This window comes from Gossypium arboreum, chromosome 10, assembly GCF_025698485.1.
Source record: "Gossypium arboreum isolate Shixiya-1 chromosome 10, ASM2569848v2, whole genome shotgun sequence".
Lineage (NCBI taxonomy): Eukaryota > Viridiplantae > Streptophyta > Magnoliopsida > Malvales > Malvaceae > Gossypium > Gossypium arboreum.
Genome location: NC_069079.1, coordinates 8,943,299 through 8,969,579, shown reverse-complemented (window position 1 = coordinate 8,969,579; position 26,281 = coordinate 8,943,299). Strand labels below are relative to the sequence as shown.

The 26,281-nt window shown below is 32.2% G+C and overlaps 3 protein-coding genes, 1 long non-coding RNA gene, 1 other non-coding gene and 1 pseudogene across 5 annotated transcripts; 2 read left to right on the top strand and 4 right to left on the bottom strand.

Moving 5' to 3' along the window:
- Window positions 1-3,228: 3,228 nt before the first annotated feature.
- Window positions 3,229-6,512, bottom strand: LOC108488318 (G-type lectin S-receptor-like serine/threonine-protein kinase CES101; annotated as a pseudogene).
- Window positions 6,513-9,200: 2,688 nt separating this feature from the next.
- LOC108489419 (mitochondrial arginine transporter BAC2-like) lies at window positions 9,201-12,111 on the top strand. The gene is made up of 2 exons (XM_017793963.2): window positions 9,201-10,266; window positions 11,227-12,111. The coding sequence occupies exons 1-2, from the start codon at window positions 10,033-10,035 to the stop codon at window positions 11,920-11,922; spliced, it is 930 nt and encodes a 309-aa protein (XP_017649452.1). The 5' UTR covers window positions 9,201-10,032; the 3' UTR covers window positions 11,923-12,111.
- Window positions 10,940-11,627, bottom strand: LOC128281825 (uncharacterized). Its single transcript, XR_008272094.1, has 2 exons — window positions 11,511-11,627; window positions 10,940-11,388 (listed from the first exon to the last, which is right to left on the bottom strand). It is a non-coding gene; the product is annotated as an uncharacterized LOC128281825 (long non-coding RNA).
- A 1,854-nt stretch (window positions 12,112-13,965) lies between the features above and the next one.
- LOC108489420 (pyridoxal 5'-phosphate synthase-like subunit PDX1.2) lies at window positions 13,966-15,460 on the bottom strand. Its single transcript, XM_017793964.2, has one exon. The coding sequence runs from the start codon at window positions 15,123-15,125 to the stop codon at window positions 14,217-14,219; it is 909 nt and encodes a 302-aa protein (XP_017649453.1). The 5' UTR covers window positions 15,126-15,460; the 3' UTR covers window positions 13,966-14,216.
- A 464-nt stretch (window positions 15,461-15,924) lies between these two features.
- On the top strand, window positions 15,925-17,528 carry LOC108488317 (uncharacterized). Its single transcript, XM_053020232.1, has 5 exons — window positions 15,925-15,952; window positions 16,069-16,131; window positions 16,519-16,537; window positions 16,871-17,177; window positions 17,439-17,528. The coding sequence occupies exons 1-5, from the start codon at window positions 15,925-15,927 to the stop codon at window positions 17,526-17,528; spliced, it is 507 nt and encodes a 168-aa protein (XP_052876192.1).
- Window positions 17,529-25,876: 8,348 nt separating this feature from the next.
- LOC128282984 (small nucleolar RNA R71) lies at window positions 25,877-25,983 on the bottom strand. The gene has a single exon (XR_008273330.1). It is a non-coding gene; the product is annotated as a small nucleolar RNA R71 (small nucleolar RNA).
- Window positions 25,984-26,281: the final 298 nt, after the last annotated feature.

The window sequence follows — 26,281 nt, the reverse complement described above, 5'->3', positions numbered from 1 at the left end:
AAACACTTTTTAACCATCATATAATTCCTTTTCTTTTATATTTTTTAAATATTTTTATTTTTATTTTTATTTTCAATAATTTCTAGTGGGTGTATAAATTTTTATTAATAATGTCGTAGATTGAGTTGGTATTATAAATCAAATCAATATTAACTCAAGATTGATGAGAGGTTTTTTTTTTTAAATGAAGTTGACATTTTACATATGATTAAGTTGTTAAATAATTCTTTTACAACTATATTTTTAATGCTAAATTTTTCTTTCACCAACATATTAACATTTTGGCATTTTGATAACCTGTTAAATAATATTACCTAACATGATTGGCATTTTAACGTGCTATAGAAAATTGATAATCCGAGCTAGAAAACAATTAGGGTGTAGTTAATATATTTATCACATGGATTGACCTATTTAAATTTATTTTAATTCACAATTTAAACGACTTTGTTTTATTCTAATTTTGTACATATTGCATGTCTCAGTTGATTAAATTATTAATTAACCCTCCATATTTAAAATATATTATATTATTACGACGGCACTTTGTCTTTTTATATTTTTAAGATTTGAACTCATACATCAACATCAGTAGTATCTTAACTTTACCATTTCAACCAAACTTTTATTTTAATTTTTAACTAAGTTATCACTTTACACATTATTCAATTGTTAAATAAATCTTTTATTACTTTATTTTTAAAGTTAAATTTTGAAACAATCAACATGATAAAATTTTCACATTTTGATAACATTGTTAAATAATGCTTCCTAACATGATGACATTTTATCGTGCTATAGAAAATGGCAATACTGAGTTAAAAAGAAATTGGAGTGTATTTAATATTCTTAGTTACATGTATTTACCTATTTAAATTTATTTTCACTCACAATTTAAACTATTTTATTTTATTTAAAAGCTTATAGGTACAAAAAGCCCTTAAGAAAAAAAGAACAAAAAAAAAAAATCAATTGAATCCTTACACTAAATTCACACCTAATTTTGATCTTGTCTTTAACGAAATAATTAATTAAGTCTCTCCATTAACGGTTTCCGTCTTTAACCATATTGATAGTTAAAATAAATTGTCGAACCACTCAAATAGTGACACATGGCAATTCCTGATTTATTAATTATTATTTTATGTTTTTATATGCTATTTTATCTTAATTTATGTTTTTAAATGCAATTACTTAATCTATTTACTTGATTTTTTTTCTCTATTTCTTTATATCAACAAAATTGGCTTAATAAAACAAAATTCTACAAGGCACTAGACCTGCTCATGGGTCGGCTATCTGTTTAGGCCTAAATGCTAGCTTGAAATTTAGGAGGATTTGGAAAAAAATAGTAGGCCCAAAAAAATGGGTTAGAAAAAAAATTAGACTCATTTAAAATATGGCTCGAGCTCGGGCTTAAATATTCAAGGCCCGAGCCCGAGCCCGACCTGACCCAACCCAACCCATTTTTAAATTTATAATACTTTATATTATGTTATTTTTATATATTATGTAATTTAGAACATATGAAAAAAATTAACTTATACTAAATATATAATACTATTCTAATGTAAACATTAAAATAATGTCAAGATGATTATATAAAAATTTCAATAAATAAAAATGTATAAAATTATTAAATATTAAAATAATATAATATAATATAAATATTTTTAAAAAAATCTAAAAATATGGGCAGACCTAAAATAGGCTTGGATTAATCTTTTACAAATATGAGCGAGTTTGAGTAAAATTTTAGATTCATATTTCGAGCTGGGCTTGGACAAGCATAAAATATATTAATATCATACTTAGGCCTGACCCAAACCCAGTCCATGAACACCTCTATAGCACACTAAATAAAACGTAGTGAGTGAGTTAAGAGAATATTTTATTTTTATCAATACGTGATGCGTCGTGAGCTAACTAAAAATTTGACTAAGGCAAGTGTACTTATTAATTAATAGTATAGCTACTAAATTAATTAACTAACAAACACAATAAGAATAAAACAAGAAAATAATCGATTAACAATCAAGAAGCAAAACAATACCTAGGAAAGAATTCACCTAGATTTAATCTGTTATTATCAATCTAAATTGCGCAATTTTTTTACTTAGTAACTTGATCTGTAGAAATCCCTAAATTATGCTAATATCTCTTTCGAGAGTAAGAGCAACTGACTTCAAGTTAATTAATTGAAATTTCTTTCTAATTAAAACATCTATTATCGAATTAACTCGAGTTATGGATTCCACTATTAGATTTGACCCTAATTTGGTTGATTTATGTTATCTTATTTCTTAGATTACATGCAACTCCACTCAATTACGCAAGACCTACTCTTAAACAGAGTTTATTCCTACTCTAATTTAAGTTCATCAAACATAGATCAATAATCTAGAAATATTAAATCAATAATTAAACACACATAATTGAAAACAATATCAAGTATTTATTGCGTAAAATAAAAATTAAAAGACAGAATTCATCATAGAATTTTCATACTTAAAAATGAAAACATTAAAGAAATAGTATAACAAAAAGAAACAAAAAAAAAAAAAACTCATGATAATCTCCTAAGAAATCAGCTGGAAATCTTCAATCTTGACGGAAATTTGCTTCAAAATTGACTTCAATGGTGATTTTCGAGTTGTTTTCTTAAATATTATATGATGATTCACTCTAATCTTTTTATTTTTGTCATATATATGTCTTATTCCCGAAAAACCTAAAAAATGTGATTTTCCGCGGTTTAGGGTTCAAATTCGCAAAATCGACATGACCTACCACATGATCGTGTAGCTAAGACGTGTGGGATGAGTCAGCCCGTGTGGCTCCTGTATCTTGTTCCGATTTTTCATTTTTGCTCATTTTAATCCCAAATGCTCTACTAAATATAAAAATATAAATTTAAAGAATTAGAAATATCATCGAATAATTATCTAAAAATGCATTAAAAATAAGATTAAAGCAAGTTACTTTTAGCACTAACTAATATGGGATGAGAATATTATTAGGATTTTATTGAGATTTTCTTTTTCTTTGTTCATGGTTCTCCTCAATTCCTGATCAGTGTCAAACTTAGTTTTCCCCAATACCACATACGCACTTATTTAACAGCAATGAAATAAACTAACAATTGGAACATGAAACTGATCCCAAATCAAGAAGCTTAAAATGATAGAATTTTCAAATAAATCCAAAAGAGAAACATGGGAAATCATATTTTAAGGAAATAAGATTATAAACTACCTTCATTTAGGAAAAAACTCTTATTCATACAACTATAGTCATCTTGCTTCCATCACTGAGACTGTAACATGATTTATGGAACAGTTGTTCCACTTGGTTTCACCTATATCTGCCTCTTCTTCTGCTGCATAAATGAAAAACGCTGGTTGCTTCGGTGCTGGTAGCTGTACAGTTTCGTTTGAAAGCATTGAAACAACATCTGCCATTGTGGGTCTATCTATTGCATAGTTTTGCACACACAAGAGGCCTACATGAATGCATCTCAGTGCTTCATTTTGATTGCAGGATTCATCTAATATCGGATCTATAAGCACTGTACCTTGACCTTCGTTCCAAAGTTGCCATGCCTGATGGAAATCATTGTACAGAAATCAGAAATATATATACATATATGTATACGTGAAAACTGAAGAACTCGATTGCAGCTTCCACAATGGCTGATTTTCGACTTTGGGAAAAAAAAAAGAAAAAAAGAAAGATGAGAAGTGTACGTCCATAACCTATAAGATTCAATGGACGCTCTGGATGATAGCAACTATTGGTCTTCTTGCCACTCACAATCTCTAGTAGTAGGACTCCAAAGCTAAACACATCAGTTTTCGTTGACACAATGCCATGGATGGCATATTCTGGAGCCATGTAGCCACTTGAGGTCAAAACAATCAGAGGATGCTTTTCAGTTCTTGAAAATTCACAAAAGAACAAGGGAAAAAGAAAAGAAAAGCTAGTTTTTTTTTCCTGTTCACTATACTTACAATGTTCCAACAACTCTTTTAGTATTTGCTTCAGATTCATTTAATCCAAATATTCTAGCCATGCCAAAATCAGATATCTTTGGGATCATCTCATGGTCAAGTAAAATATTGCTAGCCTTAAGTCTCTGTGAATCACTTTGAGTCTTGAATATTTATGGAGATAAATTAGTCCCTGAGCAATCCCTTCAATTATGTTGAGGCGTTCCTTCCAATTTAACATGTATTTCTTTTCGGAATCTGTGTCATATAGAGAACAATTCAGCAGATGATGATTGTGACGAAATGGCAGATGTTAAAGGATTCCCGAATATGAAACTGTTAAGGTGGTAAGGATGGCCTACCAAAGATCAAGAAATCTAAGCTTTTGTTAGGCATGTATTCATAAATCACATCTTTTCTTCCACTTGAATGCAAAATCCTAAAAGTCTCACCAGATTGGTGTGCTGTAGTTTTGCAATGGGTATGGCTTCATTCTTGAACTCCACCAATCCTTGCCCTGAATGACTTGAAAGTCTCTTTACTGCTATTTCTCTCCCATCCACAAGTTTTCCCTGAAATTATCTCTTTAGTAATTTGCAAATAAATATTAAACCTTCGGTTCCGGGACACCATTTATTACCTTATAGACCGGACCAAAGCCACCCTCTCCTAGCTTGTTTCCTACTGAAAAACAGTTTGTAGCTGCAACAATGCTTTTAAAGCTGAACACATCCAACTGCTTATCATGTCCATCTGTTCTGCGACTTATCAAAGTGTCATTCTTGGTTGAAGCCATTGCACCACCTCCAATTTCATCAAACAGCACCCTTTGGTTCATCTTTCCAACCCCTAATAATCAAGTTACAGGAATTTAAGATGTTCTCATCAGGTGATCATTGATAGCTTAGGCATAAAAGGAACTAAGATCCTCATTTCAGTTCCCTTTTAAGGATATAATCACCTCCTCTGTTGCTGTTTTCCCATATTTTGTAACATATTGAGCATACTGGGGGTACAATCATAACTACGCCAACTGATGCGATCAGCCATATCCACCACTTGTTTTCTGAAATGAGAAAACATTAATTCATAGTGTCATAAGTATCAACTTATCATTGGATTCAGATTCCTTGAGAATCTCTGTTAACTGCTAATTCCCCTAACTTAAGTAGAAACTTAAGACATGCATGCTTCAATTTTTCACAATGTAAATCAAGTCTTACCTCTTGGTTCAAGAATGAATACTTCACGCTTGACATCAAGCTTATTATCTCCGGTACCTGATTCCGTAAAACTGACTCCAGTGCTCCAAATCTCGCAGCCGGTCCCATCATCATTTTTTGAAGCATATGCCACACAAGAACAATCGTCCAAGCACTTGGCCTGACAATCAATTCGAGACAGGTTGTCGGTCTCACTGAATTTAAACCCGGTGTTGGACATGTAACCCACATGCTTCTGGAAAACGTTATTTCCCAAGCTTCTACTACACTCAGGTACGTTCAGTTTCATGCACCCTATGCTCATGTTTTTGGTACATGAAACTTGTGAAGCCACAGAATCCGCCTTGTAACTCACGAGTTCACCCTCCGAATTCAGTTTCAACCTTGGGAAAATGGTAACAGCTTTCTTCACAGTATAATTGAAGTATGTTTCATTCTCATTCGAAACGTAAAAGAAATCGTAGGAACTATTGGATAAGAAGACCTCGAGAAACCCATGTTGAAAAGACCCACTTTTCCAGTAGACTTCCCCTCGCCACCATATAGCCCACTGAGTTGAATCACTAGGGTCCAACCCAAGGCTAAAAGACCCTGATGCAGGGGACTTATCACTTCTCCATGATGTCAGAGCCCAGTTGAGACCAGTTTTGGAGTTAATCCCAAGTTTCATCCCTGGAAGAAGCGTATCTGTAGGATAATCGAAGCTTTCCCATAGAAGCCGCTTAATAGACCCATCCCTTTTCAGTTCATGTAGCACGAAATTTCCAGAATCCTCTAGAGTAGCACTGGTGTTACTTGGTTCTTCAACAGAGTACAGTACCACAGGGTCCGCCAATTGATGTAAAATTTTCAAGCTGCCCCGATCATCTATCTCAAGAATCCCGGTACTGCCAAATGTTGGGGTGTTCCGATTGGCAACCCAAAGTAGATTGTCATCTTCCCCATTGTACCATATTCCCAAGTAGGAATTATCCTCGTGCAGAGATTTGAATCCTAACTTGAACATTCCAGAAGTTGAAACTAACTCCTGATCATGTTTCAGCTGTTGGCCTTGGGCTATCGTGGCTATCTGAGAACATGTAGGTCTAAAAAGCAAGGGGATAAAACATGAAAGACTAAAGAGGAGAAGATTTCTTCTTGTGTTTGCCATTAAGGAAGAGTCCAGTTTTGGCTCGCTACCTTTTTCAAATACTACAGATTTCGCTCATATTTGATGGCTTATATCAATTAAAGACGTTAACTTTGGTTAACATTATAGGATACAGTTTCTTTGACAATCATATACAACCTAATCAATCCTAAAGATATTGTAACCTTGACGTCGTACACTTCTATTTCTAAGTAGATGTTTAGCAACATCCTCTTGTTTTACTTTGCTTACACGGCATACATACCTTAATTTCCCAGTCAACTTTTCCTCACGTAGTTCCTTTTCGAAGACTGCTGACGATTAAACCAATTTATTTTTTGACCAAGAGATGCTAAAATATTGAGACGACCTTAACTAAATGAAGTCACATGCCAACCAAATGTAAGCGGCTGAGCTTAAGTTAGAATGTTGTAGAAAATGTAAAAGTTCCAAAAACGCGTGACTGAGCATGGCCAGGATGAACACAAAATTCAACATGGATGTTTAGATGGAACTTGTTAGGGGTAGGATTTCCAACCCCGATGGAGGATTTTGTCTTTCAGTTTTCAGTTTTGTTGAGAATTCAAGGGGATTTATAAAGTTTATTCAGAACTTTTGAGTGTATGAAAAGATAATTTGAAGAGGAGTGACTCATACCTAGAGTTGTGCATGGGCTGGGCCACTCGGTCCGACTCGAATGTCAGCCCAAAATGTGAGAAGATTTAGGTAAAAATATAAGCTCGAAAAATAGACTTGGGAAAAAAATAAGGCCCGTTTAAAAAACGAGCCGGACCCGAATTCACTACATGACAAAAAATCTTTTTTTAATATTATTTTTTTATTATTTTCTCCTATTTTACTGTTATTTTACTATTATATTGCTATTATTTTGTTGTTATTGTTTGGATATTGTATAAAACTTATTTTATTGTTAATTTTATTATTATTTTAAAGACATTTGTTAATTTTGTTATTATTTTAGAAACATTTGCTTATTAAGTTGCATCTATTTTAATGTTATTTAAGTATACATTTTTTAAAATTTATTTTCAATTTGTTGAGAAATATTTATTTGATGTTTTTAGTATTTTGGTGGTTTATATATATTTTAAAATTATATAAAAATAATATAAAAATTAATATAGGCGGGCAGTGGTCTTGCTTTAACATTTTATTGGGTAGGGCTTGGGCAAAATTTTAGACCCATTTTTCGGCATGCACACCTCTACTAGTCATACCCTATAACAGGGGTGGAGTCAAAAAAATTTTTGAGGGACGGATAAAGTTATATATTTTTATTATAGCAAAAGTGAAATCTCATTATTTTAATAACTTATATCTTTATAAGTTTTAAATGATTAAATCAATTTTTCTTATTTTTTAGGGGGTAAAATGTAATTTTAAAATTATAAAAAGACTAAAAGCAAAATTTTCTGTTTTAAAAGGGGCTAGGGCCCTGCTAGCCCCCTTGGCTCCCCCCTACCCTACAACTTATGGAGAATTAATAAGCGACAATGCAACTACTTGTGCTAGCTTTCAGTACAGCCACTTTGTGAACCCACCTTAGCAAATCGAGAGATAAAACTTCCATTAAGAACAATACTTGAGGTGTTGGGGTTCAACTCTTAATTGAAGGGTTTTTTTTTTATACGTTTATAAAATCGTAAGTAAATAACGGCTTTGAGTTTGAACTTTCATGGCAAAGAGAAGCTAATATCGGCTTCGAATGCACAAGTAATAACTTAATGGTAAGTTGTCGATGGGTTCAAGTTCATGAAGAATAGATTGTGTTTAGGAGCACCTAAAAATAAATACGAAAATGATTAGAAATATATAATAAGTGTGAAAATGGATGATAAAGATTATGTGTTTTCATAGCCTAAATGTGTTAGTGAATTGCTATGGGATGAAAAATGAAAATGATTTGGTTTGTATGATTTGATATATATATATATATATATATTTATGAATGTGTTAATTAATGAGTGAAAAGTGTTAATATGATGCCATAGCTAAATATATAACAATATTGTTAAGTGGTGGATAAAATCAACATATAACTAAAAACTATACTAAAAGTGTGGAAATATGTGTAGTGATGAAGTTTAGAAGTCTGGCTAAATTTGAGGTCATTACTACCTTTCTCAAATATTGTTTGGAAAATATTATTAGTAATTGAACTTATTGCTCTCTATGTGAACCATATTATAAAAATGAACATATTCATAAAGCTTTTATTGATATGAATTTAAACAAAAGTATCTGCTCTTATATGACATGTGTGTATATATACATATGTGTGTTAATGGGCTTCTTAGATATATATTAATTGTAACTATAATGTTTCCTGATAGACTTAGTGAAACATTAAGATAGATTAGCATGTCAACTATGGTTTATAGCGTATTTGGAGTATGTCGCCTTGCCCTTTTGTGTGGTGGATAAAAGAAGTTTAAATCATAATTAAGTAAAGGTACAATATTGTATTTTAACTTCAATATGAGTAATAAAGATGTCTAAAAAATTAAAGTTAACAATAAAAAAACAATTAAATTAAAATTTGTTTAAGGGGCAGAAACTTTGTTTGAGGGGTTAAAATTAAATTGTAATTTTTATGATAATAAAATGTAAATTTTAAATGATTAAATTAAAATTTTATTATTTTAAAGAATTAAAATATAATTTTATCTTTATTAATTTAAAATTTTAAAACTTAAACATCTAAAATGAAAAATTTTCTATGACCTGCCAGCCTCCAATTGGCCTCGACCATTAATATATAGTATTAACCTAAAATTTAAATCTAAAAAAACTATTTTCTGCTGGTGCTTATGTACGTAGTAGTGCATAATCACTATATTATCAAATCAAAATCAAACAAATATGTGTGCAAGAATTGGGTTGCGTCACTCCACCACTGAGACCAATTTTCATTGGTATTTGGGACAAATAATAAGTCACGAAGGATTCATGGAATACTGATCCAACAGCACCGAAGAAGAGCTAAGGCAAGTTGACGTGTAGATATATGGTTGGGCCACTGGTGGAGCCGCTAATGCGGACCCGAAAAGAAGAGCTTGGCTGTTTCCCCCTACTGGACACACTCGACGCTCCCAACAAAATTGCCACCTGTGCCATTTGTTTCCATCATCATAACCAAAACCTGCTCTCTCAACATTTGCCTTCTTTTCTCTCTTTTATTTTCCTTTTACTTTCTTTCTCTCCTAGTGTTGCTCTTTCTGGGATACACCAAGAAAATTTTCTATTTCTCTTTTTTTTTTACTTTTGGTTGGTAGGACTTAAGAGATCAGATAAATAAGTTGAAGGGACAGATAAGTAACAGAATCGGATTTTTAAGGAATCTTAGGTATATTGCCTTTTTTTTTGCCTAGGAAGTGCCTCTTTTTTTTTTTCTTTTTTTGTAATCTTAGAGACTAGAGTTAGAGAAGCTTGAGGATGATTTAAATTTCCGACCTTTTAAAGCTTTTTCCTGACCAAAAAAAGGTGAAAAAAGGTGAAAATCTGTTTCCAAGCTGGAGCAGAGACAGAAGATTCAAAGTCGTGCAAGAAAAGAACACTAGAGTTGTCTTGTTCAAGTGGCTTTGTTTATAAAAAGTAGGGAACTGAATAGGTTCAAAAACTTGATATTCTCTATTGTTTTGTTTTGGATAATTGAAATTTAGAGCGTATAATGGATTTTTGGCCGGAGTTTCTTGCAAGTAGCTGGGGAAAAGAATTTGTGGCTGGAGGTTTCGGTGGAACGGCTGGTATCATCTCCGGTTATCCACTTGACACCCTTAGAATCCGGCAACAAAGCACCGATTCAGGTTCTGCCCTTGGGATCTTACGCCGGGTTGTCGCCACGGAAGGACCTGGTGCTCTCTATAGAGGCATGGCTGCGCCATTGGCATCAGTCACCTTTCAGGTTCTTTTTCTCATTTCTCCATTTTTACTGTGTTGGTGATTCAATGAATTGTTTCAATCTAAAGGTTTCTATTTGTGGTTCATGATTTAGGTGCGGTTGCTTTATGCTTTAAGATTTCTTCTTCTGTGGCAAAAAGTGCATTAAAATGAATCACATGGAGGGTTCTTTGAACCTTATCACTTATCAGGATGTAGCTGATGAAATATTTGTTAACCAAGTGAACTCATCATCAATCTTATGCTCTCCCCCAAATTTCCTTTTTTATGTTTATTCAAGTTTTGTGGTGCTTTGCTGATTAGACATTTGTTGCTTTTTGGTGCAAGTCATTTTCCATGAATTTGGCCTGATACGATGCCCAACTCCCTATAGCTTATCGTTTAATATCTCTATATATATTAGTGTTTAGGTGTAACACGCTTTTGAACTGTCTATTTTTTTCATAAAATATGATATCATATTTTTAATAATCTCTTTAATTTTTTCCCCCTTAATAGCCTAGAAATTATGAAAGGAGTTTGGCCGTATTATTATTTTCGTTAAGGATTTTGATCTTTATGAGACACTGACTTTACTTTATTTTCCTCTGTGGTCCGCGCATGCATTGCTCGTGACCCGATGTTTTAATTAAAATAAGGTCGATATCATTAAAAAAAGAGTTACCTGCCTACAAGAATTAATCTCTCTGCAAGTTTTTTTCATTAAGGAACAGTCTAATATATAAACCAGAAGAGAAGGGAAAGGAACTCCCAAATCATAGTCTATGTAAAAAATTTGCATGACAACATCGAAAACATCAATTATTTGTGAAGTAATTCGAAATCGGGGCTTTAACTGTATGTTAGAATTTGACTGCTCAAACGCACCATTAAAGCTCAAGTTGATGTTTCCCATCTTTTTTCTTTTCCTATTGTTCCTGAGCTGGATAAGGGTACAGCTGACAGAGTGATTTGTGCATTGCAGAATGCTATGGTTTTCCAGATATACGCCATTCTTTCACGAGCATTTGACTCGTCTGTATCTGCCACCGATCCACCATCCTACAAAGGTGTTGCTCTAGGAGGAGTTGGAACTGGTGCCTTACAGAGCTTCGTGCTCACTCCGGTAGAACTAATAAAAATCCGCCTGCAATTGCAGAACACAACTTTCCCAGGTTCTCAAGCAGTCGGTGCTCATACAGGACCAATTAGTGTAGCTAAAAGCATACTGAAAACAGAAGGCTTAAGGGGGATATACAGGGGTTTTACCATCACCGCCCTTCGAGATGCGCCTTCTCACGGCTTCTACTTTTGGACATACGAGTACATGCGAGAACAGCTTCATCCAGGGTGCAGAAAGAGTGGCCAAGAAACCCTCAGAACAATGCTAATAGCAGGAGGTTTAGCAGGGGTTGCTAGCTGGGTTTGCTGTTATCCCTTGGATGTTGTAAAGACTAGACTGCAGGCTCAGTCACCAGCCTCCCCACAAAAGTACAATGGCATCATTGATTGCCTCCACAAAAGTGTAAAACAGGAAGGATATAGCGTCCTATGGCGAGGGCTAGGAACTGCTGTTGCTCGAGCTTTTGTAGTCAATGGGGCTATATTTTCTGCCTATGAGATTGCATTGAGGTGTTTATTCAACAATGGAAACATTCAAACAGAACACAATCTAGAATAAACTGGAGTTTACAAAAGTGTCAAGATGGTCAAAAACACACCATGTGACGATAATTCAATAACCACCTATTTATAGCTGATAAGCGCAGGTCAAGGATTATGTATGATATGCCAAGATGTTGAAAGTCTAATATATTCTTTACCCAAATGTTTCCAGAAATGAGAAACAATTGAAGAGCACTTATGGTAACCTGTCTTATCCGTTAGCTACTGAGAAGACTTAATTGTGGCTTCAAAGTATAGACAAGCATAGATCTGATGAAGCTTAAGACATTTTGTCACCAGAAAAAATATCCATATGCAGCAAGTCATGAGGTTACTTGACCAATTTATTCTACATAATTAGGACCCCCACAGAAACTGCTAGCATTTCAGTTCCTTTGCCTTGGCAGCATCTAGCCCTAACGTGGCCAAACTCACTTAAAGACAAGCCTGAACAGTTAAAATATTCTGAACCCACATGCATCCATCACGCCCTTTCAAATAATGACAGCCACATCAACATGAGCCTGGGTTTCTCTTGCCAAAGACTGTCGATCAGGATCACCGGAACCCACCTACTATACTTTTGATTTTCTGCTACTAGCTCAGGAAGCAGACAACATCCCATCCTCATTCTTGTTGTTCAATAATATAAATCAACCAGCACATGCTCATCTCATAAATTTATCATATCTTCTTATATCCATACATCAATGTTATAACCATCAAATTTGAGTTCACTCTCTTCAACATCAACTACCCAAATTTTCTAGTATTTCTAATATTAGTTGCACTTCCAAACCTGTCCAGCACATGCCGTCATTACAGCTCATTTGATTTCGTTCAGATAAGGATGCTTCTGCAATGGTTGCATCCCCGAGCAAACAAGCATGGGGCTTGTTTGGCCTGTTCAGCAGTTTGCTTACCCTGGTCGCCATTACTTAATGCTACAACTCCATGATGCTGCGATCTTTATCCACAAGTGAATCAGAATAAACAAGAGGGAAAAGAGCGTGAAGATGAGTTTAAGTTTGCTTGGCTGATTACCCTTGTGCTTTGGCCTTCCACGTAAACACGGGTTAGAATATCTAAGCCAGAATCACAGGAACAAGGATTTTTTTTATTTTTTATTTTTTTGGGGGGGAGGGGGTGTTAGGGGCGCAGAGGTGGGAGTGAATTCTACGAGTTCCAGTCATGGTCAAAACAGGGTAACCAACAGGTACAGCTAAAGCATAAGTATCAACAGGAAGGGGTTAAATAACACTTGGTAAATTCAGAAGCTTTTAAATAAGCCAGAAGATGGTGTTCTCTTGGATCTATTTTCATTGGTACAAACTGAAATACGAAAGGCCATCTACATGAGCTTATTGGTAAATCAAAATCATCAACAACTAACACCAAACAAGATGTTCACAGGGTGCCAGTAAAATCTTCATGCCTATTATTTAAATGGTATGAGATTCAAACATCATTTTACAAATGCTGATAATATGATGTATTAATGGGTTACACGTACAATTAAAAACCTAATATAGAACGACTTTCAAAATCATATTCCAAATTGCGGCAAAACTACAGGATGCATCTCTTCGAAGACATCAGTGTGCATCATTTGCATTTAAGGGGGAAAAAGTTGACCAGGTGACGGCAACTAATTAACAATGGCTAGTTGTATTGGCAATACGGGTCAAATAATAAGCCACTCAGTGCCCTGATAAGCAACAGCCGTGTGGCTTTCATTCACAACCACACGGTCCTACTCTGTATGGAACAGTACTAGTAAACACACTGGGCCAATATTATAGGTCCTATTCTCCTCTATATAGCTCAGAAATTTTTAATTTACAAGAACTAAAGAAAGAGATGATAAACAAAAATACGACACTCAGAACATACATTCTATCCTGTTAACCTTGGGGAAAAAGGAACAAACGTTTAATCACACAGATCAGTTCAGTTCTCTATGGACCTGTAATTAGTAGCAACTAACCACTGAACCAATCTCATAGAAAGTTTAAGTAGTGAGAAAATAAAATAAAGGTAATTTAAACACTTGGCAAACTGATCAATCAACTTATTCTAGTTCATTCCTGCATTATATATAGCCTCAAAGAGTTCAACATACAAAATTATGGTAACAGAATGATCGACCAACTTATTCTAGTTCATATTCGTATTAATTTGGCATACAAAATACAGTATACCTTAACAAAACTAGAACAAGTAAACAATAACAAAGCAAAGGGGGGAAAGGACTCATATTCCCAACTACAAGAAGAAGCAAAGAGAAGATGCATTACTTGATCAAGCTCCTTATTCTCCACACTGTTCCATCCTTTCCTCGGTAACATTAAGCCCCGCCATCTCCCCTGCCAATCCGCAACTATTCTCGACCAAAACATGAGGATCGTTATAATGCCTAACTGCCTCTACAATCCCATGAACACGCTTATACGGATCCGAGCAGTTATCAAACACTTCTGACCCAACAAAGACACCATCACACCCTAACTGCATCATCAGTGCAGCATCTGCCGGAGTCACGATTCCCCCAGCAGCAAAATGTACCACTGGCAGTCTCCCCATTTGCTTAGTCTGAGCAACCAAATCATAAGGTGCGGCAATTTTCTTTGAAAATGCAAAAACTTCATCTTCATCCATGTTATTTAAGATCCTAATTTCACCCATCACAGACCTGACGTTTTTAACTGTTTCGACGATGTTACCAGTGCCTGACAAGTCACCTTGCGTTCTAATCATTGCAGCTCCTTCTCTAACTCTCCTTAACGCTTCGCCGAGGTTCCTGCAGCCGCAAACAAAAGGGCACCTAAAATTATGCTTGTTAATAAAATTGTCTTCATCAGCTATGGCTAAAACCTCGTTTTCGTCAATGTAATCGACCCCGACTCGTTCGAGTATCTGGGCTTCGACGAAATGGCCGACGCGGGAACGAGACATGATGGGGATCGAAACGGCGCGCTTTATTTGTTTGATGAGAGCAGGATCCGGCATGCGTGAAATGCCGTGGCGGTTGGGTTCAGTGATGGCTAAACAACAGGCGCCTGCTTCTTCGGCGATTTTGGCTTGGTTGGTGTTGGAAACTTCGAGAATGGCTCCGCCACGGAGCATTTGTGCCAGGCCCACTTTGATCGAGACTGGGTTTTTCTTGGTGTCGGTGATGGCCGTGTTGTTGTAGAGTGTTACGACTCCATCTTCTGCCATGGCTGCCAGATGCTTGTGGATTTGCTTCAATGTAAAAAGCGGGAGTGTATTACGGATTGGTTAGTTTCGAGCCTCGGAGATCGATGATTGTAGATTGGAAGGCAGGGAGGGAATAAAAGAAAGGCTGGGTGGAGGTGTTCGGTTAGTTCGAGAAGTTTCATGAAGATTCAAAGGTATGGGTTTTCATTTTAGTCGGTGGTAAAGAAATTCACAGAAACTCCCACGTTGCAGACTTTTACGAGAAAGCAAATTTACGTATTTGGGAAAAAGTATTCAAACCGTTTGATTAAAATCTAGTTTTATCCGAAGATTGTGTTTTGGCAGGATGGCAAGAGTTTTTCGATATAGTCTGGATTCAAGTCCATTATATTAGGTGTAATTAGATGTAATCGAGGTATTCAATTACAATTTTTATATTATGTTTGGTTGGGTGTAATAGGAATAGATCACAGCCCAATTCAATAGGCCCACCACCAAACCAATGTTTGGTTGGCTGTAATGCCTATTACAGCCTCATTCAATCCCTCCTCTATTTCTCTAAACACGCTGAATAGCATTCAGCACCCTGCTCACAGAATAACCATTCCTCACATCTCAGTTTCAACTTTACCCTTCTCCCTTCCTCACGTTTGAAACCTCTTTTTTTTTTTCGTTCCTTTTCCCATTTTCTTCCAGCCTCTTCACTAACTTTACCCTTTCTCACGTCTGAAGCTCCATCGACGCCTTCTCCTCTTAGGTTAGGACCATATTCTATTTTTTTAATTATTATTTTGATCATCTTCCAAATGATTGGCTTCAGATGGGTGAGGTAGTCTCTACAATTCCAAGTAGGTTTGCCTTTTTGGCTACTCTCTCAATTCTTTTTATCATTCTTTTTGGGTCTTCATTATTTTTTCTAAATGTGATGACTTGATGCGCCATTTTTTGAACTCTTTTTTGCAAGTGATTGGGTTTAATGTAGAGACCGTACAATACAACAATATCAAGTTTCAAGTATGGGATTTAGGTAAGTTAACGTTAACAAATCAAATAGCGACTAATGTAGTTTATACAAATGGAGTTCAATTTAATTTATCGAATCACTGGAATTTGCCTTAATCCTTTTACTTAAAATTGAATCATTGAATTTCATTTTTGATCCTATATTTATCTGGTTGGCCTGCTTGCTTTGGCATTTGCCACAAGGCCTTTGGGAATTTTAGTTACAGTTTGAATTGTATAAGATTATATCAACAAAAACTTTTGTGGCTTGAATTTACAGAGAATTTGTTTCAATTGTTGAGTTTAAACATGTAGCTCCATTTTTCTTATCAGCTGTGAGATATTATAAAGTTGTAACATTCATTTAACTATTTGTTCTAGTTTAAATCAAATGTAGTTTTGTTTTTTGCAGGTGGTCAGACAAGCATTAGGTACTTGTTTTTAAGCTATGTGTTCTCAAGGAAACATCCCAATACTTTTGGTACAGATGAGATTTTCAATTGATTTGTTAAAGTAGCTTTAACTGTTGTGGTGTGTCTTCTAACTAATGGAGATGCAACCTCTAATTTACTTTGCTTCCTCTATTTATTTAATTCGATATAGGGATTTCTTGTGGGTTTTTCCGGTCGTTCTTTAGTGGACAATAAGGTGAGATAAAAGAAGATTCATCATTTTTCATTTATTTACAGGAAGGAGTTTTGTTTTTGAATTTTTCATCTCCAATTTGCTTTCTTTGTGATGATTTTAGTCTGCATCTTTTATAGGCCATATTGGAGATGCTATTTCCCAAATACACAAGCAATAATTTATGTTGTTCATTCAAGTGACACTGATAGAATTGGAATAGCTAAGGAAGAATTTCATGCCATTTTAGAGGTATTCTTATGTCTAAACTGGCTAGTCGTGTTTGCATACAGAGACAAAAAGCAGGGGGTGACACAAGCAATTATTCACTCTGCTATTAACTTTATGAGGGAACCATGGCCTAAGGTTTCGGACAATGCAAAGGACCTTGTAAAGAAATGCTTAATCCTGGTCCAAAGCAGCATCTTACAGTACAGGAAGTGCTTGGTAACCTTCTGTACATGTTTCATGCTTTATTTATGTTGATATATATTTTCTATGCATGAAAAATCATCCCAACTATTGTATGCAAAACATCCATGGCTACAAAATGCCAAGAAAGCATCCAACGTTCTGTTGGGTGAGACTGTGAAAGCTAGGGTAATAATGAACAAGCTGAAGAAGAGAGCTCTAAGGGTAATAATCCACTTTGCACCACCTTTGACTAGTTTTTATTGATTGTATGTTGCATTTTTAAATGTTTTCCAGGGCCCTGGTGTTGGAATTAGCTCTGACTTACCTCCTGCAGGTGCAATTGCTGATAGTCAGTTAGGCATGTTCTATTTTTCTTGCTCCTGATTTTGTCTGGTCATTTATTGCAATAGTTTATTTTTTTACTTGATTATTATATTCAGTCACATAGTATTTTTAGATAATGCCCCATGGTCTATCTGGAGTAACATGATGATATGGTAAATTTTCCATAGGTGAAGAGACCAGACCTTCTGGTTGATCTTCAGCAGATCCTACACGCAGGAGGCATTCTGGCCTAATTGCAAATTATAGAAGTTTAGCTAAGCAAAAAGGTCCAGTAGCTAATGATCTTTTTGTTGCTAAAGATCCTATGGTGATAATTAGTATTATTTTGTATTTTGTATTTGGGCTATGACTATTTGACCAAAACTGTCATGGCCTCCATGTTGTTGCTGAATTTCAATTTTAGTTATTTTGGTTGGGATTTATGAGTAATAAATTATGTGAATATATCTTATGGAATTATTCATAATCTTTTTTCACTATTACATGCAAAGATAAACACACTCTATGCAATTCACCTTCTCCTACAATCTAGACAATTTACATTCTCCTACTCTTGCAACAATATGAATGCTAATCAAATGACACATAGTTAAGGGGGGATAGGAAAAATAATTGAAATACAAACGACAAAAAAAACGGATAAAAACATAATAATAGTTATGATTTTTAATTTATATAATAATAATTATATTAAGAATTTTATTAAATTATATATTATTTTATTAAGTTATATTTAACAATAATTATGTTAAAATATGGTTAAATTATTTATTATTTTATTAAATTATTTTTAATAGTAATTTTATTAAAATTTAATAACAATAATCATCAACCTAAAAAGTTTCGCTAAGAGTATTCGGTCATTTTAATTTTTTTCCTTATGCTATTACAACATTATTCCATTCAACCAAACACAAGAATACTATTACAGTTTATTCCATTTCATTCAACCAAACAGTTGAATTAATGATTCTGACTCTATTCCATTACACTCTATTCCATTACAGCTCTATTCAATTACAGCCTTATTCCATTACAGTGAACCAAACATACTGTTAATTTTGAAGTGAATGTGAAAATTAGGTTAATTAGTTTTGTAATTTAACTTAAATCCAATTTTTAAAAATTATTTTATATAAGTTATAAAAATTATATTATAGATATTAATATAGATAAGTGTTTAGAATAGTTATAAAAAATATTATATTATAAATCTTAAAAAATTATATTATAAAAATAATTTATATATTTTATAAAGTTATAACAAAATTTTATATTATTTAAATCTTAAAAGCATTCTAAAGCTATGGTCAAGATATGTATTTTTAATAAAATGTTATAGTATATTTATTTATAAAATAAATATTACTATATATTATAAAAGTAATATATTTATTCATAAAAAATATTATAATTTATTTTATCATAATTTATTTATAAAAACAATTTTATAAAATTGTGGCAAAATATATATTATTTATAAAAATGTTATTAAAATTTTGGATAATTTATAAAATATTTTTCATACAAGTTATATATTATATTTTTAATTAATTTATGTCTTATAAAAAGGGATATAACCTAACATAAGTTTTTCTTTAAATTAAGCCTGTATAAGTTTTTATAATTAAAGCTATAAATTATTTAAACTATGAATCCAAATATTATAAACTCAATGCTAATTATGCAAAAGAAAAAGTTTTATTGCACCATATTATGAGGTATGATACCATTTGAGAGAATGATGCTAGGCACAAGCACCATAGACAGCTCACGAACTCTTTAATTTGAAACATTCAAAGCTTCAAAATATGGTTGAGAAGATATTCGTTGTTTAAAAAAAATATTTTCTATATTACCATCATCTTAGTGTAGCATAAAAAAAATGTTGGATAACACTAACATGTTGCATATTTCATAACTTTAATTATAGGTGGAATTGAGATAATTCATACTTCGTATAGTATATGGAAAAATGAGATATTGATAATTTTAATGGTGTAGATTCAAATTCAGATAATAATGAACTTGGTTAAAAACTAACAGATGATAATAAGAAGCATATGTTGATTATTAAAGAGGAATAACCGAACAAATATGCACTAGAACAATTAGATAAAATTGCATACGATATTTTTTTTATTAGTAATCATGTTATCAACAACGTTTTGAGAATAACATAATACATATGATGAATTGATTTTAATTTTGTTACTTGTTTATAAATTGTTTTTATCATACTAAATTTTTATAATAATTAATATTTTTAAAATATAAATTATGTAATTGTGTAATTATATTTGTACTATCAAACATAATAAAAATTTATGATGTAATAACACTGCTAGCCAAATATAAAATTGTTTTTGTTACAATGTAATTTTCTATGCGTGTTTGGTTGAGAGAGTGTAATTACATCATAATTCTTTATGTTATGTTTGATAGTATAAATTGTAATTATACAATTATATAATTTATATTTTAAAAATATTAATTATCATAAAAATTATCGATAATGTTTTTAAAAAGTAAAAAATTAAAATCATATCTCACGATATAGTAAAAGAAAACCTTTTGTATTTACATGACATTTATCACATAATATTTGGGTTCAAGGTTCAAACAAATTGTAATTTTGATTATAAAAACTTATATAAATTTAATTTGGAGAAATGCTCATTCAAGGTTTTTTTATAATATGTAAATTAAGTTAAAATAATATAAATATTATAATATATAATATTTATGGGAAAAAGTTTTATAAAATGTTGAATAATTTTGATAACATTTCTTATAAATAATATAATTTTTGGCAATAATTTTGAAAATTTATTCTATATTAAATAAGTTACGGAATTTTTTTTATAAATAAGTATATATTTTATAATATTTAGTATGGACAAGTAAATAAGTTATATTCATACTTTTTATTATAACTTTTGATATGTAAGTATATTCTACCACATAAATTATTTTTATAATATTCTGTTTGACCATAACTTTTAAATTTTTTAGGATTTAAATAATATAAATTTTGTTATAATTTTTATTTTTATAATATAATATTTTGCTATAACCATCTCAAATATTTATACATTCTCATGCTTATAATATATTTTTATCACTTAAAATTGTATAAAACATAATTTTTTAAAACTTAAGGATGTCAAAAGCCCTTAAACTTTAAAAAAAAAAACAATTAAGTCCCTTTTTTTCACTAAATTGAGTATTTAAACTTTCAAAATACATCAAAAAGACCCTCAAACTTTTTCAAAAAAAAAAAAAGAAAAGCAATTATGCCCTTGCTTTTTTTTTCACTCAATTGGGTACTTGAACTTTTAAAATATATCAAAAAGGCCCTCAAACTTTTTCAAAAAAAATTTAAGCCCCCTGCTCTTTTTTTTTTTTTGCACTCAATTAGGTACTTGAACTATCAAAATGCATCAAAAAGGCTTTTTGATCATTAATTTCAACTATTAAAGTTAATCGCCCCAAATTTTTTTAGTTAAAGTAATCCCGTGTCACAACTACAACATGACATGTGGTAAAAAATTTTAAATAAATAAAATTTTAAAATTATTAAATTTTAATAAAAGTAAAAAATATTTTAAATTTATCAAAATTAGAAAGAAATCGTAAAAAATTAAAAATTTGTGAAATTTTATAAAGATCATAAAAAATTATAAAATGCATCAAAAAATCATTTAACCATTAACATTAACCATTGCCCGTTAAAGTTAATAACCCTCGTTTATTTTTTAGTTAAAGTCATCACATGTCGCAACACAACAGTGACATGTAGCGAGAAATGATAAAAATAAAAATTAATAAAAGTTATAGGAAAATTATAAAATGCTTCTTTTGGTACGGTAATTTTATATTTTCTTTTTACAAATTTTATAATTCTTTACATTTTTATAATTTGCTTATGACTTTATAAAATTTTATATTTTTTCTATATTTCTATATATTTATAATTTTTTTTACAATTTTATAAAAAAATTTAATTTTTAATAATTTTTAAATATTTTTATATTTTTTATTGATTATCATTTTTTTGTTACATGTCACGTCGTGGTTGTGAAATGTGATGATTTTAACTAAAAAATTAAGTGCAATTAACTTTAGCGGTCAAATGACATTTTTTATGCATTTTGACAATTCAAGTACTCAATTAAGTGCAAAAAAAGGGCTTAATTGCTTTTTTTGAAAAAGTTTGAGGGCTTTTTACACTTTTAAACTTTTTTTAAAGTTAAATCATGTATAAGTGTTTAGAAAGCCATGGAGTAATTGGATTTGAGTGTAATTGTTTTAATCTTCACCCCTAAGAATTGAAAAGTACAATTGAAGTACTTCATTTATACCCAAATTAGTGAGATCCACCAATTACAATGATTAACTAAACATGTCATCATTGCATAATCACAAACAATTACACACATTAAATTAGTTTCCCAACTTTAATTCATTTTACTTGGAATTTAGTTATCCATCACGTGCGAAAATCCCTATTTATGGTTGAATGGTTAAAGTGCCCAATTCATATTTGGCAAATTCATAAGTTCAATTCCTACTAGATGCAACGTCAGTAGAACCCTCCAATAAGTTTATTAGAATTGGCTCTATATCAATGGAAATTTATCATCTATACATAATAAATTAGTATGTATTCATATCATAACTTATGAACAATAAAAACTAACATTCTTATTAATAATTATAGATGGAGCTCTTTTTTGGCACCAAGATAATAGTTATAGATAGCCATCGACTCTCTTGAAATATTTTAGTTATATCTTTAAACTATTAAGGCTATATCAAATCCTTCTATTATTAAAATTGTTATTCTCACCATTAAGTGATACATTATTTCCTATATGACATAATTTAAAATTTAAAATTTAAAAAAAAAGAAGACTAAAACTAAAACCACAAAACTTTGCTGCATAAACTGAACTTAAGAAGGTAAAAATCAAAATCAAAACAAAATTATAAAATTATAAGAAGGTAAAATTTTAAAACTAAAAATTCAACAATATGAAAATCACAATTAGGTTTTGATATTGTTAAATCTTTAGCTTTAGGTTTGAGTTTTTTAATATTGTTGAAGCTTTTTGTGTTTTCCGAAAGTTTCACATTCTCTCTTTCTATATATAATTCTTTAGTTTTGATATTTTTTCTTTTTAAGTTTATTTTAGTTTATGTGGCAAAGTTTTGCCAACTTTTCAACTTTGAACCTTCTTTTAGTTTTAAGGTTTAATTTTTTCTTAATTTTAAATTATATCATATAGGATATGATGAGCCGTTTAACGGTTTTAGTAACGGAAAGATTTGATCGATATAATTTTAAAATTTTGGAGAAGTAATTAGCACGTTTAAAGTTTGGGGAGCTTAGAATGTGACTCATAATTTGGGGGCATTTTGTGCAATTTACTCGTAATACACACTAATTTTTTTTGTCAATACAAAACACACACTAATTCTTAATGTTGGAATAAAACAAATGTAAAACAAAATCGTTAGCAATAACTGAAAAATAAATCACACGTAAATAAAAAGAAAGAATCACTGTGCAATAGAAGAATCACTGTCTTAGAAGTAAATTCGCTCTGATAAGTGTGATCATGTAGTAGATGTTGTAGGTTAACACAAAACTTCAATATTCGTACACCCGAATAAGGAATGTGGAACACAATTGGTATTGCTCTTATCCGAGGAATCGAGAAATAAGATAAAAATAAAGCTTTAAAACTAGTTGAAAAAACTTGGTCAGAAAATTTACACTAGGTTCAATTCTTAAGAAAAATATGTAATTTTAGTAAAATGTTAGAGTTTTAGAGAGAAAAAAAAAAGGAGAGAAGCAAGAAGAATGATAGAAATGAAAAGAATAAGAGAATCTTAGGTTTGTTGCTTATTAAAAATGAGGAGAAATGACCTTCTATTTATAGGATTCTCAAATGAGTAAAATGGTTCAAAAAATTCAACAGTCATATTGCATCAGTCATATTATAATGGTCAGATTCCAATGACCATGTTATAACAGTTAAATTTCAATAATCATATTATAACGGTCATATTCCAATGATGATATTATAAGGGTTAAAACTTTGTATCATGAATACTTAAGTACTTTTAACTAGCACTATATTACGGTATATGTACGCCAAGGCTGCGAGGGGAAAAAAAATTATGTGTTGTAATTTTGGATGAGAGTGTGGAGTCTCTTGACTCGTCTTATTATGTTAAAGACGTTGTGGAAATTGTCTACTCCTATAGGGTTTTTCATCTCTAGACAAATTTACAATCCCTATTGAATTTAACTTTACACATTATACGTGTTTTGGATGGTGCAGTGGTAAACCGTAAGATATACATATTTTTACCCCATGCTTGACATATTTATGGATGATTTTTCCTTGGTTTTATTGAATTAGATACTCCTAATCCTTTAATTTCATGTTTTATACTCAGGAGAGCTTAAGATAGCAAAAGGAGCGAGAAACGGGCCAAAAACGGACAAATTGGGCTTAAATCAGTGTTTTACACGGCCTAGGCACTTCCACACGGGTTACCCACATGCCCGTGTGTCATGGCCGTGTCGACTAAGAACCAACTCAGTATTGCACACGGCCTAAGCACCTTTACATGGGCATGGCACACGGTCGTGTCTCTGCCGAGCCCAAGCCTAGTTCTATTAAAAAAAAGGGCACTTTTAAGGGTTTTGAAGCATTATAAAGCCTATATAAACACCCTAGAAGAGGATTAGGGGGACACACAGAGTTGGAGGCAAAAAATACTCGCGAATAGCCATCGGAATCACCTCGGAGCTAGGATCTACATCAAGACTAAAGATTTCCATCCAATTTCCTAGAAGTTCTTGGGTTTCTTTATGTTTTGTTGTTTTCCAAACTCCGAGATGTTTTCCATTATTATTATGAACTAAACTCCCTAAATACCTAAGGGAGATGAATCCTATGACGAATCTTATTACTATTTGAATCATATGATAAAGACTTATTCTTATTCTTAATTGTGAGTTCTAAATTCTTATTTTAATATTCCAGGGTATTAATTCAAGTTTTGATGTGCTTAATCGGTAGAGCAAAAGTCCCTATTTAAGAGTAGATCATTCATAATTAAACAGAGTTGAATGCAATCCTAGAGATAGGACGACATAAATCTGCCAGATTAGAGTCAAATCTAATAAGGGAATTCATAGATCGAGTTAATGCGACAATAGGGGTTTTAATTAGAAAAAGATTTCAATTAATCAACCTAAAGTCAGTTGTTCTTAGTCTGGAGAAAGATATTAACATAAATTAGGAATTTCTATGAATTAAGTTAAGTGAATAAATTGTCCAATTCAGAAGTAATAAGTGAAGTCTAGGTGGATTCTTCCTTGGGTATTGTCTTCTCCATCGGTTTTCCCTAAAGTATTTTCCAAACTTCATCTTTGTCGTAATATTAGTTAATTAGATAAATAGTTTTAGTTTAAAAACACACTTTAATTTTTAGGCTAGATAATAAAAAGATAGTAATTTTTGGTACTTTTAATCCTCGTGGATACGATATTTCCATTCTCACCATAACTATACTACTGTTCGATAGGTGCACTTGCCTTAAGTCGAATTTTTAGTTAGTTTCACAACCATCAAGCTTTTTGTGCTGTTGTCGGGGATTAAAATATTAGGAACGCTTAATTTTTATTACTTTAGCCATTTATTTTATTGCAATTTAATTTAATTTTAATTTTGTTTATATCACTAAATTTTCTTTTATTTACTTCTAGCAGGTTTTTATAGTTTATGACTAGAAAAAACCCGTCAGGACCTCTACTTTTTGATAGTGAGATCAAAAGCACAGCTCGCAGAAACCGAAGAGAAGTAAGGCGAAGCCTACGATACATAGAGGAAGGACAAGAAGACGATATTCAAACCACAACCGAGGAGATGGATGATAATCCAAATAATCAGTTACCTCCCGTGGCTATTATAGACCCAGTAAATCAGAATCCTACTCCTCGTACTATGTATGATTATGCTAAACCTAGTTTAATAGGAGCTGAATCGAGTATAGCCATACCTGCTATTGCTACAAATAATTTTGAACTGAAACCTAACACGATTCAAATGATACAACTGTTTGTTCAGTTTGATGGTTTGCAAGATGAGGATCCAAACACTCATTTAGCAAACTTTCTGGAATTCTGCGACACCTTTAAGATCAATGGCATTTTTGACGATGCCATTCACCTTCGGTTATTTTCATTTTCATTGAGGAATAAGGTTAAACAGTGGTTGAACTCATTACCACGAGGATCAATCACCACTTCGGAATAAATGACTGAAAAGTTTTTACTTAAATATTTTCCGCCGGCTAAAATAGCTAAACTAAGGAATGATATTTCTTCTTTTGTGCAAATGGATTTAGAAACACTTTATGATGCATGGGAGAGATACAAGGATCTATTGAGAAGGTTCTCTCACCATGGGTTACCACTTTGGCTACAGGTTCAAATTTTCACAACGGCCTGAATCCTTCGACTAGACAAATGATTGACACAGCTGCTGGTGGGACCATTAATAATAAGACACCTGAAGAGGCCTATGAATTTATAGAAGAGATGTCATTGAATAATTATCAGTGGCAAGTCATAAGGACAAAGCCAACGAAAGCGACCGGCGTGTTTAACGTCGATTTGGTTACTATGCTCTTTAATCAGGTAGAACTTTTGAATAGAAAAATTGATGGTCTACTTGGTTCTTCACAGGTTCATCCAGTAATGCAGTGCG